Source organism: Nasonia vitripennis, chromosome 4 (genome assembly GCF_009193385.2).
Source record: "Nasonia vitripennis strain AsymCx chromosome 4, Nvit_psr_1.1, whole genome shotgun sequence".
NCBI lineage: Eukaryota > Metazoa > Arthropoda > Insecta > Hymenoptera > Pteromalidae > Nasonia > Nasonia vitripennis.
The window spans coordinates 18,105,463-18,126,988 of record NC_045760.1 but is presented as its reverse complement, the minus strand read 5'-3'; the positions used below and the strand labels follow the sequence as shown (position 1 = coordinate 18,126,988).

The window sequence follows — 21,526 nt, the reverse complement described above, 5'->3', positions numbered from 1 at the left end:
TGAGTGTGGGGATTGCAGTACGAGTCGAGGCCAATTGCCCGAGCCGAAGGCGAGGGCGTTTACGAGCCACATACGATAACTGCAATATCCACACAAAGTCAAAAAGCCCTTGGTGCACACCATAGTTTTTGCATGTGTTTGCATTGCATGCTTTTGGCTTACTAAGTAGTGTTATTAATTATCGCAATAAGATAAGTAAGGTGATATTTACAAGTATGCCCAACTACTATAGGGTTATCTCAAGATTTACAAGTATGGTAATTACAAATCAAAATATGATTTACATGGAAAGCAAAGCTAATTCGCTCTGTCTAATTCTTGCATGATTTGAGTTAATTTTTCATTTTACGCTTTTTTAGTGTCTTCATAAAATTAATTCTCGTTTATTTTTCTCAGAGCACGTCTTAGGCATCCTCTATCCGCCAGTCTTTTGCAAAACATGCAACTCATAACTGTGTTAGGCTGTCTCTGGTAGAAACGTTCGTGAACCATTCGCCAATGGCTGGCCAATTTTATGAAGTTCTTTTAGTTTCTTTTCATTTGGTATTAGACATCTAATTAATATTAATATAGTATTGCAGAATAACTTACATACGTAAATTTTACAATCCTGTGTATTAAAACAGCATAAAGTTTTTAATTAAAATCAGGGCACTCTTATAGGCAACGTCCGATATCCACAAGTTGCTTAAAAAACTGAGAAATGCGTAGCCCAAAAGAGTAAAAAGGAGGATTTTGTCGTAGTGTCTCTTTTTTAAATCCGCCGCTGAATATTGTACACGAGTTGTGAGTGGCCAGAGTTGCGCGCGCATACTTACAGGTTGAATCCGGTCCTTACCCGACTGGAAATAGACCTATGGCGCTAAGTAGGGCCGGATCAGGTGCCTGACAATAATTGTCTGGACCTGATCTGGCACCGGAATCGGGCCGTATACGGCGTCTCACGCGGCGCGAGCACAGGCCTGATCAGATCCCTGATGTTGCATTGATATCCAACTTCAGATTCAGGACCGGATCCGGTCCTGATAAGGGTCGCCTGAAGTAATTATTATTTTGAAATTACTAATGGGAAACTCTTAAGATTTATAAAAACAATTAATAGAAGTAAATACAAATAGAATTAATTAAAAATAGCACTATGAATGATTTTTATTTAAAAAAATACAAAGTTAGTTAGTTCAAAAAAAGTAATTTAATATACGAGATTCTAGGGTTAAACTGCGTCTATCCTCTGCCTCTTGCTTCTGTAGCCATTCCAGTCGTAGGAGTTATTGATGACAGCTCCAATTGTGGTCAGGAGCGTCGAATCGTCGATCACTTTTTTTTTTATCAAAAGCTTGCATTAGCGATTCTATTAATTAATAATATAAAATGTTAAGAAAATAATGTAGAGTTAAAAAAAAAATCATTACATTTTATACATCTAAAGAATTTAGTATCCTTGAAAATCCTTTTATCCTTGCTTTTTTATTTGAGCTGTAAACGACATTATTACATCTCTTGACAGAAATGTTTTAAAAATGCTGGTAATGATTTTCATTAAATCATAACTTGTGTTAGTCGTACAAAGAAGATGTTGTTGCTAAAAAACAAAATGAAATATACATTAATAAGTTTTAATTTTATGAATTAATTTGAAAGGTTTTAAAGAATGTTAAACATTTATTATTATACTTACTAAATCATCGAACATTTGACCTTCTAGATCACTGTCGAAGTTGTCAAAGTTTTCCATGGAAGACATAGGAAAATGGTGTGCATCGTAACTTTCACAAAAAGTTTGAAATGCCACTAATCTTTCATTTTTTGTCATTTGTCTTGATTCCATTATAAAAGTCTTAATCTCATCTACATCCTTTTGCATAACTGTTAGTTTGACATCTAATGCATTAATTTTTGTTGAAAGAGTAGTCTTCATACCTAAAAGTAAGCATATTAAATAATTAGTCTGGTTGAAATAAAAACTATTATAGCACGGCAAACTGACTTATGCGTATAGATCTTACCTGATAGTTGCTCCTTTATATTTTTACTAAAAGATTTCAAGAACCCTGCAAAAGAATGAGTATTTTAAATTGAAATTTATATACGAGTAGTTCAAGTTCCATGGTTTAAATTAATCATTGGAACTCTGTACATACCAGCTAATGGATCAGCTTGATCCTCGAGTGAATTCTTTGATACTTTGGCCAAAGAACTTTTTTTAGTAGTTAAAGATGCTTGCACAGAAGCTGGAGAGTCCTGAGGGACAGGCGTTAGTGTAGCTGGAGGTGCAGTGTCCAGTAGAGCAGGTGAAGACGTTGCTCTAGTTGGAGATGGAGAGTCCAGTAGGGCAGGTAAAGGTGTTGGTATGGCTGGAGGTGGAGAGCTTTCTTGTAGTGAACTGTCTTTCGTAACTGGAGAAGGTTGTTCGTTTACTGCATCCAGGTGTTCATCATTCGTGACAGAAATTTCTTCGGCTAACAGTGAGCCTTGCCGAGTAGGTATTTGTTCTTCATTGGGTTCGAGTAACTGGTCTGTTTCCAAAGTCTCTTTATTGAGTTGCAAATCCGGTATATTGATACCTAAAAGAATAATGTTTTAAATTATTATTAGAGTATAATATGCTTATGATGCATAATAAGATACATATCTATCTATTACCATCTAATAATGGTACATCTACCAAACTTTGTTGTACGTCTATAATCCTCTTGTGTTCTAACATTTCACTTGGAAGTTTGCCAGTAACATTTGGTTTCTTGGTACTTATGTTACTTTCTGCCTCGTTAAAAGTATCTGAAAACAATGATTTATAGTGATATAAGAATCAGAGTAAAAACTTTAAAGTAAATCATACTCACCAGCTTGGTAAATAATTAGACCACTTTCTTAAGTCTGTTGCTAAATCTGATTCATTTGTAGCTCCACACGTGTCATTAGATTCACTAACACTTTCACTGTCACTGCTATCAAGTTCACTCAAATCAGAATCATCAGAAGAAAATCGATCACTGATGTTTGATGATTTACACTCTTTAGCAAAGTTATCTAGGTATAATCCAGTTGATTCTCGATGCTGGTTGTTGAAATCTTCAACGTTTTCTAATGAATTGGGAGGCAATTCAAGTGGTAGCTGCTTAGTCGATTCAACATCCATGGATGAAACAGGAGTAAAATCATTTTTATCACTACACATTTTTTCAGAAAAATTTTTCACTGCATTTTTACTTTTTAGTTTTTTCTGTCTGTGATAATAGTTCCGCAACCTTAATCTACTGCTTCGATATATTTGTGCTGCCTTGTATATTTTATTTTTATAATAAAATTATAGAATCATTTATTACAACTGGAGTAAAAAATTTGGAGTCGTGAGTATTATTTAGGTTATGTTCCGATAACTTTACTTCACTTCAAGACATTATTCCTCTATGATACTCATGTTACGGCTACATTCCGGCTGCATTTCGGCAGCCAAATAATATATTTTATATTTAAGGTACCGGATCCGTACCAGACTCGCGCCGCGTGAGATGCCGTAGCATTAACCTTAAGGTTACTTCAGATCTCCAGTTCAGGGCCGGATTATACATACGGCACGCCGTGCTCAATTTCCAGTCGGGTAGTTACGGCAGCAATCAGCCTGTGTAGTTTACCGCCTGAAAACAATATCAAGCGTTCTTTATTTTTATAGGTTAGATATACTCAGTCGTAACTTTGAATTTTCTTCTATCATTTTTCTGTTTGTACGTCATATAAAGTAAATATTGCATAGACATAATCAGAAAAAAAGCAATAAAATATATTCTTTTTGATAGCTTTGGATACGGACCAATTTACCTGTCTATACGACGGCAAAAGCGTTTGAAGCAAATTCAAAATCATTGTTATCACTGAGAATCAGATGAAATGTTTGATGATAGAATAATTTACACTCACTTCTTACAATAGAATAAATGAACAATTAGATTTCTTATACTTGTATTAATTGTTATGTAACATTAGTATTACATCTTGCTCTCCCATTTCCCCAGGCAACTCAAAAATTTGTAGCAAAATCATCTTACATTTAACGTTAGCAAAGATATCTTCAATTACAATAGGCTTTTTATCAATCGTTACTTTGAATATGTTGGCAATTCTTAGCCAGTGACATGTAATTCATACTGGCCAGTAGCACTGGCCAGTATGAATTACATGTCACTGGCTAAGAATTGCCAAGTATAATTGATACAAATCTATTATACGAATAAACAGGTATAATAATAACAATCAAAACATATTTAATAACGATAATTATTTTTAATTACAAATCTACTTAAATCTACCGTTTACCTAAACAGTTGTGATCATTTTTCAAATGTACGTGTTAAAGAGGCAAAAAGGAACAATCTAACCTAGTATGCTACGTAGTGTGTATACTACAGGTGGTACAGGCTGTCTGCTTATATCTTACTTATATTCATATAGCAGCACAATCAGTACTTAACTATACACACATACATATAAGAGTATATACCACATATAGTATACAGGATAACACCACACACAGTTCTCACATTCTCAGTCAATGTTCAAAATGATATGGTATACACTGACTCAATCATTGTTGATTAAGTGTAAATTATAAAAAAGTGTCATCTATGTGCCCAAAGTCACCAATGATGATGAGGTCTGTAAAGTGAATTGCACAGATATTTTTATCTCATCAGTATGCGAGCCAGTTACTGTGAATGTCCAAATCTGTCATTATCATGCTAAATCCATGATATTAAAGTTGGATGTCTGTTCTTTTATGTAAAGACTTGCTAAATTATTTAAAAACTGACTGCCATGTCAGTTTTTACTTAAACATCTTGGTTCGGCTTTTGATCTTGAATCCTATGGCTTTGGCGGCAAAATATACAGGTGGGTCTATACATGAAAGACGAATTCATATAAGCTAGAATGGATTCAACTAAATATATTGTTTCAACATGCCAATACAAATTAAGATGCAAAATTCCAGCTGTCTAAGTATGATAGTTTTCAAGTGAGAGCAAAATGAAATTTTATTGATTTCGATTACTTTTTTCACAATATTATTTTGGCTCTTATTTGAAAACCTAGAGCATTGAAATTTAGCAACTTAATTTGTATTGGCATGTTCAAACAATATATTGAGTTGAATTCATTCTAGCTGATATGAATTCGACTTTCATGTATAAGCCCACCTGTATTTTTTGACGCCGAAGCCATAAGGTTCAAGGTGAAAAGCCGAACTAAGACAGTCAAGTAAAAACTGACATGGCAGCCAGTTTTTAAATAATTTAACAAGTCTTCACACAAAAGAACAGATATTAAACTTTAATATCATGGATTTAGCATGATAATGATAGTACTTGGACATTGACAGAAACTGGCTCGCATACTGATGAGGTTGAAATATCTGTTCAAACCTCATGATTGGTGACTTTGAGCACATCGATGACACTTTTTACATAGTACTTGCACTTACACAACACAAAGTCAGTCAGTACCGCATACTTGCACATACTTTCATATATGAGTGTATGCATCTGTAGGGTTAGGTTGACCTTTTTAACACATACCTTTTATATTAAAAGTTTACATTGAAACATTGTCAAAAAACATATTTTTGATTCTAAGTCATTTTTATTAATTTCCAATGCTAAAAATAGTAAGAAACGCACAATTGTCATTAGTTCTATTTTCAAGTCTGATTCCCCAGTCCTTGGCCAGTGACTGTGTCAAAAATCTGACGAAATAGGCACAGCGACTGGCGAGTCACTGCTCAACGCACTGGCCAGTTCAGTCTGAACTAGGCAGTGACTGCTAATAAACTGCTGAACATTTCTACCAGGGTGAATATTATGGAGGTCTTAAGAATTATCGCTCCCATTATCATTACTAGTCATACTAGAAATTAGCACTATATCTTTATTATTCAATAGTACTACGTTGTTTGGTGGCTTTAAAGTAATTATACTATTAAACTACTCCATTTTGACTTTTTTCTAAGAGGAAGCTTTGTAATAGTTTAATTTTCAGTTTCTCTAAAACTTCGTAGAAACGCATTTGGAGGTGATTGGAGTACGAATCATGCGTTTTTAGAAAATGTCCGTGCGGGTGGCTGTGTGTGTGTGTGTATGTACGTATACCGTCATAATTCTGGAACCACGCGATCGATCGTAATAAAATGTGGCATGAATACATGTTTTCTGATTCTGAATTCGGGCAAATTTTTTTTTTATGATTCTGACTATTTTATGGACATATTATATCCATTTTTTGATTTTTGAAAAAATATTTTTGCTTATTTTTTGCAATTTTTATGATAAAAAAGGTGATTTAAAAAAAAATTTAATATCTCCAAAACTAAATCGTCAAACGTTCTGAAAAAATGCATGACAATAAAAAATAATAATATCTATTTGCTGTAAAAATTTTAAATCATTTTGATGGCTAGTTTTCGAGCTAAAAACCGAAAATTTAAAAATATGGATTTTTTATGTCGTACGCAATTACTAGAATAAAAAGGTTTTATTTAAGTTGCAATTTTGGGAAAGTATCGATCTTTTGATCACTTCGGCTACGTTCTTTTTGCAGCTTATTAAACCATTTAGTTTAAAAGATATTATGATTTAAATTCGTCTCTCACCCCTTGAATATATACCCTGTATAACTGAAAATTACTATTTCTGTTAAACCTTGTAACTCGCTAACTAAAGTTCAAAATGTTTTGAGAAAATTCATGATTCTATGAGTTTATGAGGACCCTATGGTATTTAAAATAATGAGGTTTCAATTTTTTCATGAAAATTATATGATTTGATATTGTGACGGGTGCTCTTTATTTAAAATAATTAGGATTGAAAGTATTTTGAAAGTAATTTATACTGTATATTTGAACAATATTTTATCTATTTAAACTATAAATTTTGTTGGAGGAAGTTACGCGCCAAAGAATTGGCAGAGATTTTTAAGGTAGGTGCGGAGAGGTAAAAGCGGGGTGGGGGTCGCAGTGAAATCTTCGGTTTTGACTATTGTGCATATGCTGTGGACGTAAATCGTCAATATACCAACCTTGGCTAAAAACATTTATCCACGCATGCGAGTGCATAGAAAAAAAAAATTACTTTGTATTCGACTCGTCATTACTTGAGCTAGCCTTAACTAAATGACTTGAAAAAAATTGTATAATAACACGTGAATATACGTAGTTTCATATTAATATCTATATTATATTATTCGACTTCTGATTTTGAAGTATATATTAATATTATACTTCAAAATCAGACGTGAACTTTTAATATGTTGGATTTTTCCGTTCAATTATCTGTTACAAATTTTCGAAATTGTTAAATAATTTCTCATTGCATTAAACTACATATAGTGATAAAGGTATCTGGAAAGTTTCAAGCCTCTACATGCAATTGATCAAAAATTATAAACATTTGAAGTTGAGAATCGAGTGCACGCGAGCGCGAGGTTAGGTAGCTTCACTCGCAAGCAGTAGGCGCTTAGTATAGCCATTGTGGCACTCTATTTTTTCCGGCTCCGTTTACGGTTTGATCTTTTTCTCATTGAAATAGCCGGTAAACTGAATTTTTAAGGGCACTAATCGATTTAGCATGCCACTCTCTTGCTAAAAGTATGTTTTTTTTTCACTGACCGATTATTTTAAGCATACTAGACTTGGCGCAGTGCGCTGCGCGCACTGTAGTAGACTATAATTTCATTAACTTATTAAATGGAATATAAATACTTGCTTGATATTTTTAATATTTGTTTTCTATCACGGAAAGATATCAAACTTTATAATATATGATTCATTTTGCGCTCATATAAATTTCAAAGTTGCCGCGGTTTCGTCGCCAACTTCCTTTTAAAATTTTAAGGTTATGTCTCGAGAGTAGAATGTCTCTAGAATATTATAAATACACAAATTATTATTTGATATGTATTATAGTATTATATTACATTTTTAATATTAGAATCAATTTTAGAAATCAAAAACAAATCAAAAAATTCTAACGATACTTTTGACGTATGCGCACTACATGAGCCAATCATATTGACGAATTCTTGGCTTCACTTCATCCGGTCATGACTTTTTATATAGGGATAAAAAAACGATCTGAATCTCAAATTTTGCTGTCATCCCATAAGAGGAGAGCGTTTCCAATGTTAATGTTTTTGTTAATATCTCGGTAACGGATCGGTCAATCAATCTGAAATTTTCACAGGTCGTCTGTGATGCATAAAGGAAAAGATATACACTCATTTAGAGAGATTCTCATCACTTTGCTATATCTCCGGACCCTCCTTAATCTGTGCAGGCTCATTTCTCTTATTATTTTGGGCACGTTTTGATACCTCAATCTTGAACTTTGGACGATCAATTGGTCTTTGGTTTTAAAACGTAAAATCTTCTTCCAATCTACAACATTAAAAATAGTATTATAACTGAAGGAACCGCTGAGAAATTTTTTTAGAAATCAATAAACATAAACACTAACCTTCGACATAGTTGAGACAAAAGTAGATTTCCAGATCTTAATACTTTTTTATTTTTCCTAAAGTATTTTCGAAAGAAAAAGCTGATATATCCATTAATGGACAATTAAAATATTTAACATCGTCAGCCAAATGTATTAAACTGTGCATGTTTAAAACTAAGGCATCGGTGCCGTACATTCGAGGAATGTTTGCTACAGAAGCAAATTTTTTAAAATAAATATTTGCATGGTTCAGATAATCTTATAATAAACTTTTGCAGCTAAGAATCTGATGTGCCACACTAAATAATAAAAAATGTTTATAAACCCTATTAGGAAGTACATCCTTAAGGACAAACATACCACAGTACAATAGAAAAGTTCGGTATTCGATGGCTTTCCACTTTCCCAGTTCACCCAAAGATTATGTAGTGCGCTCAAATTCTATTGGAACCTAACTTGATATGTTCATCATTCGCTGTGAAATTCTAAGCACATGCTCTCTATTCAAGATTTTGGTCGATAACATTATCCAATATTCTGTCAACAATCTTTTATTAACACCTATTTTCGTTAATAGTGAAACTTCATGATCATGCTCCATATTCTCTTGGTTTAGAAACCACACATCGGTTCTCGATGCACATTCATCTACTGAAAACACTGTTTTCCTATTTTCTCTGCACCCAGAAACAGTGCATCGTTCACACGCAAAGTAGCCCGTATGGCCTTTAATGCACTTAACAAAAGCTCGAGCAGGTCAGTCACAAATTACGCACATTACTTGAATTGTAAACATTTTTCCTAGAATTTCAATTCCATTTTTCAGAAGCACATTTAATTCAGTCGCAAAATCTTGCAAAAACAAATTTGCAGAGCTTGGTTTGCCTTCTCCACAGTGTACTGGAATCTCAAATGGTTGATACAAATGAAGGCAAGTTTAAACTTAACGATCTTTTTCATATTACTTATTGCTTTATAAATTTCCTGATACAGTAACTCGAACGCCAAGAACCTTGAAATACATTCATTACTGGAAAACTTCAGAACTTAGAGAAGCTCTTTTGCATTACTTTCCAGTTATTTAAAAAAATAAATTTCCCAAAAAGTACTATGAGCATTATTTACTGCTTGTATATGCGACCACTATACTGCTGAAAAATAAAATTCACCTAAACGAAATTGATTTGGCAGAATCTCTTTATGAGTTGTTTGTCATTAATCTAGAGTAAAATTGTATGGTTTAAAAAAATGTTCTTTTAATGTACATCAACTAATACACGTATCTCAAAATGTACGTTTGTGGGGACCGCTTTGAGCATGGTCAGCATTTCCATTTGAAGAAACATCCACAGTTCGAATAAAATTGATATGGATATAGCGAATACAATGTTTATATTCAATGTACATTCTGTTTTAAAACATACATTGAAAATAAGAAATAACAACCCTGGTAGCAAATGACCGATAAGTTCTGGCTCGTTCCCTAGCGACTCGGTAGAAATGAAACCCAGAATTCTTTTATTTGCGCATGCGCGTACGGTTCAGGTCAGGCACAGGCATACTAGAAGTATATGACGCTTATTGTAGAGGCTGTCTGCTATGTTATACAGCAGAATAGCATAGCAGACAGAACTACAGTTTTCACAGTTTCAGTCAATGTTGAATGATGAATATTAAGCCTATTAATTCACCTAGAATGATTTTGAAGGGAAAATATAATTTTCAAAGCGTCCATTAAGAGTGAGAACCTAACCCTACACATGCATGCTCTCATACATGACAGTATGTACAGCATTGTGTACTGACTGACTTTGTATTATTCAAGTATAATTACTGTGTAAAAAGTGTTATCAATGCACTCAAAGTCACCAATGATGAGGTTTGCACAGGTATTTCAATCTCATCAGTATGCGAGCCAGTTACTCTCAACCACCAAATCTCTCATAATCATGGTAAATCCACGATATTAAAGTTTAATATCTGTTCTTTTGTGTGAAGACTTGTTAAATTATTTAAAAACTGGCTGCCATGTCAGTTTTTACTTGACTGTCTTAGTTCGGCTTTTCACCCTGTACCCTATGACTTTGGCGGCAAAAATACAGGTGGGTCTATACATGAAAGTCGAATTCATATCAGCTAGAATGAATTCAACTCAATATGTTGTTTGAACATGCCAATACAAATTAAGTTGCTAAATTTCAATGCTCTAGGTTTTCAAATAAGAGCCAAAATAATATTGTGAAAAAAGTAATCCAAATCAATAAAATTTCATTTTGCTCTCACTTGAAAACTATCATACTTAGACAGCTGGAATTTTGCAACTTAATTTGTGTTGGCATGTTGTAACAATATATTGAGTTGAATTTATTCTAGCTGATATGAATTCGACTTTCCTGTACAGAGCACCTGCATTTTTTGACGCCGAACCGAAGCCATAGGGTTCAGGGTGAAAAGCCGAACCAAGACTGTTAAGTAAAAACTGATATGGCAGTCGGTTCTAAATAATTGAACAAGTCTTAACGCAAAAGAACAGACATCCACCATTAATATTATGGATTTACTATGATTATGAGAGATTTGGACATTCACAGTAACTGTCACGAATACTGATGAGATAAAAATATCTGTGCAATTCACTTTACAGACCTCATCATCATTGGTGACTTTGGGCACACAAATCGAATTGAGGTGTATATCGATTGGCCTACTATTACGGCGACTATTGTAATTAATTAAATATATACAATACAAGTTTACGGTGCACGAGAAGCTCGATGAGAGATGACGTGGAAAAAAATCAATTTTCCGTGAAACTTGTAATGTGATGGGGACTCTAACTTTATATGAATTGTTTTGTTCATACTCGAGGTGATGCTGCCATCATTACCGCGATTTAGAATCTCAACATTTTGTAAACTTATTTTATGATTCCTTCGTTGCTTTTTTTTCTTACTTCCTCACGCGTTTGTTTATATGTTATATGTGTATGTTGAACTTTTTTATGTTTTTTGTTTGTTTGTTAACAAGACGCGACTTTGAAACAGTGCTTTTGTTTGTTGAGAAAAAAGATTAATTCCTATTTTATATATGGTATGTTAATTTTTACAACAATGATGGCTGATGATTCGAAATTCCAAACGGTAAATAAAACAAACAGCACTGGTTCGAAATTAATGAAAAACTGCCATAAGTTATGCTTTTCTGTGAATAGTAATGTGCGTTTGATCGTTAAGAGATCAGAGGATACTAAAACATTGTCATACCAAATCCCTCATTTACTATTTTGTAATCTAAATCGTACATAATAAAGTAGTCAAGAATGATGAGAAACAATATAAAGAGAAAAGAGTCGATTTTCAATGTTCGATGCCAAAACACTGTCGTATTTTATTGAATCTAGACTAAATTTCATAATTTGTCGTTTAATCAAATCAATCAACCGCCGCGGAAAGAAATGGAAAATTCGGCTGTCTTTATACATTTTTTGCTCAAGTTTAGTCAGAGTCGAGTGCGGATGTAATATTGCAAAATTGGAGAGGGAAACCAAAAAATGCGGATATTCACACGTTAAGACTGGACACCAGAGTAAGAGTTGATTATTATATATATTATGAATTATAGTAGACGTATATATATATATATATATATATATATATATATATATATATATATATATATATATGTATGTATTTTGTGCAATCATGAAACGGAGCGAAGGGTTCTGCGCATTAACTACAGTATACATATTAAGTAAGCTGGATAAAGAAAGAATGGCGTAACCGAGCGTAAATGTCGGACGTTCAACTTTTTTTTCTTTTAGAAACACTAGAATAATCTTTTTTCATGATTTATTATCCTTACCACGATTAGGCATATATAATCGTAGGCGATAATATGAGTCTAAACAACTAATAATTTTCTTCAAAACGTATAACCTTGAGAGTATTTCAGAATTCTAAAAGAACGTTCGACACTTTAAAGCCGGGCGTTAATGGAAGGAAAATGGCTCCGAGAATGTAGCGCCATCTCTCGCATTAGTTACGCAACTTCTAATTAAACACTGTGAAAAAAATACATACCTAAAAAGGTATAACAAAATGTCGAAGTGATGGCTGATGCTCTCTATATAGTATAACGTTGTCATAGATATTTTGTTGTATGAAAGAAAAGTTAAAAAAAACTGAATATAAAACAGAAACTCTAATAAACGAAGAAAAACATTTTAAAAAATGAACAGTGCTAACCAAGACATGTACAAGCGTACAAATTAAATATATATAGATTATATGTTTAAAGTATAAAGAAGAAATATTTATTGTTGTTGAAACCTTCATCTTTATTCTCCTTCCTCTAAATTGATTATTGCATGCAAAAATCGAAACGAATTATGAAATAATTTAGAATGTTTTTTATTAGCTACTCAATATATTGATTTTTATTTTGTATGTAAATACACAGTTGTTTTATTCAAATTGTCATTACACGTATCGGAAAAGTGAAGTCTAGTTTCTTTTATTACGTCTAGGTAAGAGTACACGTGATTTATATAATTTTTGCTGCGTATAAAACTAATGCAAACGAACAAATACTCTAGATATGGATATGCAAACTCACATTATAACTGCAAACATTCAATTTAAAAATAACTTATCATTTGTTTGTATGCGATACAATATATTCAATACAAAGAGTAAAACAAGCCAAACTATGCCCAAGAATTATCAAGTACAACAATTTTATCCCAGATATGCTTTCTTTTAGATCTTGGTCTGTTTTATCCCTTGACATTTCTCGTCGATAATACTTTCGATAATCTTTCCAGGTATGCTGCATAGCTGATTCTCTGATTCTCTGCATGATCTTATCAAATTTTCCCACATAAGGTGATGCTTTTGGATAAAAATATCCTCTCATTACTTCTGCGAAAACGTATCTGGACGATTTCATAATTAATGAATTGTTTGCGTTACTAGTGATCTCTTCGGCAGTCTCTTTCGGCAACAAACACATGCGAGCTTGTCGTTGACTGAGCATTTGTATGCAATCTGCATAAGTTGAATCTTCTACAAAAAATTTTTTATTTTTCGCAAGGGCTTCATTGCCGTCAATTACTATATTGAAAAATGCCTCAGGAACATATATCGGAAGGTTAGATTGTATAATATCATCCATCGTGTTAAAGGATATTTCATTATTCACCAATTGAAATGAAAACAAATCTGTGAAAATCTTACTGAAATATTGGACTGAAACCAATATAATACTCAAAAAAACAACTCTTTCGCGAAATCTTACGGGAATTTTTGTTAATGATGAATTTAAAAGAAGACTGAATATACTGGCGTAATTCCAATAACTCTTATCAAATTGAAGTACGTAAATAAAAAGAAAAACCATCATAATAATAGCGAAGATGACCAAAGCGTTATAAAATATAGATGTAGTAAATTTCATGTAGCTGATTTGTATTACAGGTGCTAAACCTGTAATTTTCATAAAATCGGCAATGAATCCAAATTCAAGTCCAATAGTGTATTTGGAGAATGGAAAGGGTGTTGACAACACATCTACATTTTCAGTTAACATTTGTTCTTGAGCAAACTTCAAGAAGCCGTCCGTATCTTTTGCATTAAGATTTGTAACCAATTTCAAAGTAAAATTAAAATGCTCCGACAGTACTTCTAAGATCGCAAAGTAGATTCCAGTTATTGAATCTATCAAACCGTCTTGGCTTCGTGATAAATTAATATATGGTGGCGAAATAAAAAAGAAAATCTTTATAAAATGGCCATTCATATTCTGCAGTTTATCCGGAAATAGAACAATATTTTCACTTAATAGCTCTGAGCTACAATTTCCAAAAAAATTATTATAATAGTGGATAGAATTATCAGTTAGTTTTGATAAATTAACTATTGTGAGATCTAAAAATTTTTTTGACCATCCATTTTGAAGGATTTTTGTGAAAACGTCTTTTGCTCGATGGTTTTCCGCACAAGTTATAATCAAACAACGCGAACGCCTCAAAACTGGTGACAGTTGACTAATAAAGTCAAAAATATCCTCTAGCGCAAGTGAATAAACTGACTTTGGTGGACAATGATGTATCAAATATAATGTACCCTCTGTAGACGTTGTATTATAATATTGCATAACTGTTATTTCGTTGTAGCTTGAAGGGTCAATTAAAACTGACGGGACAACCTGACTGATACTTTTGTAAAAAATGTCTTCATTTGTTTGAAATTTTCTTGAAGAACTCTTTAGGATAATAACTTGATGTAAATCAAACTGCTGTATTTTTTTAATTAAAATTTCCATATATGTTTTGCCAAATACTATTTTTTGAATACAAAAAATTAAAACAAATAAAAATATTTTACTCAACAGCATTCTGCAGAATGAAGTGTACGAGTTTGTTCTCAAGCTTTCTTTTCAAAGCTTTATTCAACACTAATACTGATTTTAAATAAATTTCTAACCTTGGATGCATCTATTTTTTATTGCAGTACATTAAGAGTTTACTACTTTGGTACATTATTATATAAGCTATGAGTTATTTATGACAAGATTTTACGTTACAATATTTAATAACGGCAAACCATCGAGTTCCTGCATATTCTTAAAATTACTTTTACTGTTTTAAATTATGTATTTGGTTATCTATGATATTCATAAACGAGCTTCGATTTTTATTAAATCGAAACTTAACTTACTTTATTTGTTTACGCTTACTTCTCATTGTGATTGATCTAACTAAATTTATTTGCAATATTTTTTGCAAAATGTCATTTCACTTTTATTATACAAAATAATACAAACTTCACAGCTTAGTAAATATTACAAGTTTCTGACATTGTACGAATACAAACTTATTTTTCCTTTTTGCTTTAATTCTAACAAAATAAATGCAACACCATACAAATATATTCGCATCATTTTCGTATCTTACGGTTAAGGAATTCACATAATTTTATTTTTGTGAAATATCGCCTTATGTTTTATTTTATAACTCTGCTAGCTGATTTGCGACCTATCTCACGACTGTCTGAATGCTCCAAGTTACAGGAGATAATCCAAGCAGACCAGCTAATAAGTTACCTTGAGGAGCATAATCTCCTAACTCCCCGTCAAGCAGGTTTTCGAGCAGGGCACAGCACCCAGACAGCCTTACTGGGGGTCTTGGACGATATTCGACTGTCAATGGACGATTCGCAGTACACAATTCTCGTCCTTTTCGACTTTTCAAAGGCATTCGACAGAATCCCCCACCAACTCTTGATTCACAAACTCCGCTCTCTCGATGTAACCGATCACACGCCCCACGTGGAAAAGATTTATCCATTCTGTATAAAGATTGTATACTGGAGCCTGTATACAGACTGTATACAAAAAATGATTGTATACAGCCTGTATAGGATTTTCGCAAAAATTTATTCTGAAGCCATTTTGTATATAGATTGTATACAGTCTGTATAAATCTTATAGCCTCGGTATTTTTATAATTTAGATACAGTTTTCACAATTCGAAAATTTACATACGTATATAAACGTAAATAATTTTATTATTACGTTCATAAGTACATTCCGTAGAAATAGGTACAGATATTTTTATTCGCATAAATATCAATACAGTAGATTGCCAATCTAACGAATATTCCTTTTTTTCGAAATTATTTGGAGAAGAACATATATAATTTTGGATTCTATATAGTTTTCCTTCAATTTGTTCTACAGGCACAGCATATATACAAGTATCGCCAATCGGAATAATAAACTGTGATAAATCTATATTTATATTATTATTAACTATACAATTAGTTCTATTTACATGAATAACAATTTGTTGAACAATAGCAAAAAGTTTGAACGAGAGTCAAAAAAATGTTGTGAAAAAGGTAATCGAAATCAATAAAATTTGATTTTGCTCTCACTTGAAAACTATCATACTTAGACAGCTGGAATTTTGCAACTTAATTTGTATTGGCATGTTGTAACAATATCTGTTACAATGCCGCTACCTTAAGCGGGTCTTTGGCGTTGTCGTCCAGATCGGACGGGTCGGTGCCTATCACCACTACACAGCGCGTCCTTAGGTTGCGGATAGAGGAACAGCCCCTGAGAAAGAGGTTAGCTGCGAATAAATTGAATAAGCAGCCGCGGACAGCCGATAGGAACAGGCGTGGGTGTGATGAGCCCACACTGTCGAACGCATTCATTTAGAAACACTACGCAAGCACCACAACAACAAAAACACTTCACATTATCTCTTATCTCTTAATCTATCTCTTTCATCACACATTACAAAAATGGGCAAAAATCCTGCTGCCGAGGAGGATGCGGGAGCGATGACAACTGTCCCGAAAGGGGATGTGTAGAATGATTCGTCACCTGGTCTTACGCGGTAACGATGCCAGCGAAGGCGCGCTGCCTTGCAGGGGGGCGTTAGGATGCGAGAATGAAACCGTAGTGTGTCTGACGACGAATTGACACTGTCCTCGTCAAAGTCGGAAAGCTCTCATACTTAGTTCTAGAGAGGTATGGGGGTTATCACCTCTAGAACGGTGGACTCACCTGCGATCGGAACAGGATCCGAAGCGCGCGGATTTAACATAACATCATGGCTCAAAAAAATCAAATCCGAACCAAAAGGGACTTAAGGGTCGGAACTTGGAATGTTCGCAGTCTATACAGAGCAGGTGCGTTTAAAGAACTCGTAAAGGAAGCTGATAGGTACAATCTAGATTTGGTAGCAATACAGGAATCGCGGTGGCCAGATGGCGGAGTACTAGCATCGGGTAACTTCAGGTACCTGTATGGGACCGGGAGTAGGGGATCTCTAGGCACCGGATTTCTCGTAAGCAAAAGCATCATACATTCGGTTAAAAGTTTCAAATCCGTCAATGATAGGCTCTCGTACATCATTATCGAAGGTGAATGGTATAGATATGTATTTATTAATGTACACTGTCCTACGGAGGACAAAGAAGAAGAAGCTAAGGATCTCTGTTACGAAACTTTAGAGCAGGTAATCGACCAGTTCGCGTCTTACGACACAAGAATAGTATTAGGCGATTTCAATGCTAAAATAGGTAGGGAGGAAATGTTTAGGCCTACTATAGGTAAGGAAAGCCTGCACGAAGCCAGGAATGATAACGGTATTAGGGTCATAAATTTCGCGGCGGCAAAAGATCTTATAATCAAAACTACGTGTTTTAAGCACAAGAACATACACAAGGCAACGTGGAAATCGCCGGACGGGGCCATACAGAACCAAATTGATCATTTCCTCATTGAAAAAAGACGTCATACTAATGTTCTTGACGTAAGGGCTTACAGAGGGGCAGATAGCGACTCGGACCACTTCCTAGTAGTAGCCAAATTAAGAGCTAGACTAGTAGCGAATCAAAATAGTAAGCGAGCAAACAAGGTAGAAAGCTTCGATATTGAGAAACTACGAGATAGAACAGAGCGAATTAGGTACCAGATAGAAATTAATAACAGGTTTCAGGCACTTGAAGAAGCAAACACATCGCCGGAGGGGAATGACGAACCGAATAGCTTATGGGGGGACATCGAAAAAACGGTAAAAGCGGCCGCGAACAAAGTACTGGGTAAAAAGAAAAAGCCAAAGAGCAAACCATGGTTTGACGAAGAGTGCGAACTCTGGTTTGAAAGGCGCAAAAAGGCTAAATTAGATAGCTTACAAAATAGAAGCGATAGGACCGTAGAAGAGTATTCTAACGTAAGGAAACAGACGAGCGCGATCTACAGAAATAAGAAGCGGGAGTATCAAAAGAATCTTATTAGGAGAATATAAACTAACAGTAAGGAAAATAACCCCCGCGAAATGTACAGAGGGATTAACGCCATCAGAAAGGGTTTTAGGAGTAGAGCGAAATTGATGAAGGACGAAAACGGGGACCTCGTAACAAATGACAACGAATTACTGTCGCTGTGGAAAAATTATTTCGATCAATTATTAAACGTGCACGAAAATAGCGAAGAATAAGGGGACGAAATTAACATTGCTGAACCCCACGTGGAGGAACCGAGCTACCAAGAAGTAGAGGCCGCGATTAAAAAACTAAAAAATAATAAAGCCGCGGGAAATGACTCTATACCAGCTGAGTTACTCAAATATGGGGACGTTGAGCTCACTTTCAAAATCTATAAACTAGTATGTGCCATCTGGAAAAATGAAACAATACCCGAAAATTGGAAGGAATCTCATTATACCGATTTTTAAAAAGGGGGATAAGACAGACTGCAATAACTATAGGGGTATTTCACTTTTAGCAACGTGCTACAAAGTTCTGTCAAACGCAATACAAGCTAGACTTACTCCATTCGCGGAAGATATAGTAGGTGATTATCAGTGCGGATTTCGGCGCAACAGATCGACGAGCGATCAAATGTTTACCATAAGACAATTGTTAGAGAAAAAGTGGGAATTTTGCGAAACCATATACCAACTATTTATAGATTTTAAAAAAGCGTACGACTCTATTAAGCGAAGCAAAATGTATCAAATTCTAGTACTTCTCGGTGTACCGAAAAAACTCGTGAGATTAATTCAAATATGTCTGAACGGAAGCACGGGAACGGTCCGAGTAGGCGGTAATGTATCAGAACCCTTCATGATACGCGATGGTTTAAAACAAGGGGATGGGCTCTCTACGGTACTGTTCAACTTAACGTTAGAGTATGCCGTTAGAAAAATGCAGGTTAGCCAGCTGGGCGCAACGCTTAATGGAACAACGGAGATACTAGGCTACGCAGATGATTTGGATATACTGGGGGATTGTAGGGAAACGGTAGCATGAAACGCGGAAATCCTCATAAAAGCGGTGGAGTATACAGGGTTAGAAGTGAGTGAATCAAAAACAAAGTACATGATTGTGGATAAGCTAGGCATCTGCAGAGGGGAGGAAGATCTCAGAGTTGGGAATTTTACTTTTGAAAAGGGTAGCGAATTCAGGTATCTGGGTACGACCATAAATGATAGAAACGAGATTAATGTCGAAATAAATAAGAGACTCCATTCGGGTAATGCTTGCTTCTACGCCGTGAGTAATTTACTTAAGTCGAGGCTGTTGTCTAAAAACGTTAAAATAAGAATATACAGGACAATAATACTGCCGGTGGTTCTGTACGGGTGCGAAACGTGGGCTCTCACTAAGCAGGCGGACAACCGTTTTAGGGTATTTGAAAATAAAGTCTTGCGAAAAATATACGGGCCGAAGAAAGATGAGGAAACCAGGGAATGGAGGAGACTACACAATGATGAGTTACACAATCTGTACGCGTCACCAAATATTAACAGAATAATAAAATCGCGCAGATTGGGATGGGCAGGGCACGTAGCGAGAATGGGAGACGACCGTACGGCAGCGCGTGTCATGAAGGGCAGGCCGATGGTAACGCGACCTCTAGGTAGACCTAGACGTAGATGGGAGGATAACGTAAAAGCGGATCTAGTAGAAATAGGACGGGTGGGTGTCGATCGGAGAGGTGCATCTTGGGTGGGGTTGACACAAGATAGGGCAGCATGGAAGGCTTGCGTAGATGAGGCGATGAACTTTCGGGTTCCAAATGCCATGTAAAAAAAAAAAAAATGTTGTAACAATATGGATTTACCGTGATTATGAGAGATTTGGTGGTTGGGAGTATGTGGCTCGCATACTGATGAGATTGAAATACCTGTGCAAACCTCATCATTGGTGACTTTGAGTGCATCGATGACACTTTTGACACAGTAATTGTACTTGAATAATACAAAGTCAGTCAGTACACAATGCTGTACATACTGTCATGTACGAGAGCATACATGTGTAGGGTTAGGTTTTCACTATTAATGTGCACCTTTAAAATCATGTTTCCCCTTTAAAAATTGGTAAAACTATATTTACGTCAAAATTGTATCATCGTCAAAAAGTTAGAAATAATTTTCATATTTATTGGAATAGGACTTTATTTGGTACAATATTATATTTTGTATCGATAGATTGCAAACTTTTTGCTATTGTTCAACAAATTGTTATTCATGCAAATAGAACTGAAAGGTATTTCAATCTCATCAGTATGCGAGCCAGTTACTCCCAACCACCAAATCTCTCTTTTCGAATTGTGAAAACTGTATCTAAATTATAAAAATACCGAGGCTATAAGATTTATACAGACTGTATACAATCTATATATAAAATGGCTTCAGAATAAATTTTTGCGAAAATCCTATACAGGCTGTATACAGGCTGTATACAATCATTTTTTGTATACAGTCTGTATACAGGCTCTAGTATACAATCTTTATACAGAATGGATAAATCTTTTCCACGTGGGGCGTGTGATCGGTTACATCTAGAGAGCGGAGTTTGTGAATCAAGAGTTGGTGGGGGATTCTGTCGAATGCCTTTGAAAAGTCGAAAAGGACGAGAATTGTGTACTGCGAATCGTCCATTGACAGTCGAATATCGTCCAAGACCCCCAGTAAGGCTGTCTGGGTGCTGTGCCCTGCTCGAAAACCTGCTTGACGGGGAGTTAGGAGATTATGCTCCTCAAGGTAACTTATTAGCTGGTCTGCTTGGATTATCTCCTGTAACTTGGAGCATTCAGACAGTCGTGAGATAGGTCGCAAATCAGCTAGCAGAGTTATAAAATAAAACATAAGGCGATATTTCACAAAAATAAAATTATGTGAATTCCTTAACCGTAAGATACGAAAATGATGCGAATATATTTGTATGGTGTTGCATTTATTTTGTTAGAATTAAAGCAAAAAGGAAAAATAAGTTTGTATTCGTACAATGTCAGAAACTTGTAATATTTACTAAGCTGTGAAGTTTGTATTATTTTGTATAATAAAAGTGAAATGACATTTTGCAAAAAATATTGCAAATAAATTTAGTTAGATCAATCACAATGAGAAGTAAGCGTAAACAAATAAAGTAAGTTAAGTTTCGATTTAATAAAAATCGAAGCTCGTTTATGAATATCATAGATAACCAAATACATAATTTAAAACAGTAAAAGTAATTTTAAGA

The 21,526-nt window shown here is 34.6% G+C and overlaps 2 protein-coding genes across 4 annotated transcripts in view; one reads left to right on the top strand and one right to left on the bottom strand.

Annotated features, from left to right (window-relative positions):
• LOC100120065 (high affinity copper uptake protein 1-like) overlaps positions 1–21,526 on the top strand; it is an 80,452-nt gene that overhangs the window by 17,326 nt on the left and 41,600 nt on the right. The gene's annotated exons all lie outside the window — the stretch shown is intronic.
• Positions 1,125–2,750, bottom strand: LOC103317040. The gene is made up of 5 exons (XM_031928880.1): positions 2,644–2,750; positions 2,142–2,564; positions 2,007–2,051; positions 1,679–1,920; positions 1,125–1,582 (listed from the first exon to the last, which is right to left on the bottom strand). Exons 1-5 carry the CDS (start codon positions 2,705–2,707, stop codon positions 1,454–1,456), a joined length of 903 nt encoding a protein of 300 aa, XP_031784740.1. The 5' UTR covers positions 2,708–2,750; the 3' UTR covers positions 1,125–1,453.

Excerpts from the sequence above, each read along its gene's own strand:
- LOC103317040 (XM_031928880.1), bottom strand. The coding sequence starts at position 2,707 with ATGTTAGAACACAAGAGGATTATAGACGTACAACAAAGTTTGGTAGAT. Across the intron at positions 1,921-2,006 it reads TATAAAGGAGCAACTATCAG|GTATGAAGACTACTCTTTCA; the intron begins GTAAGATCTATA and ends GCTTACTTTTAG. Across the intron at positions 1,583-1,678 it reads GTCAAATGTTCGATGATTTA|CAACAACATCTTCTTTGTAC; the intron begins GTAAGTATAATA and ends TTTGTTTTTTAG.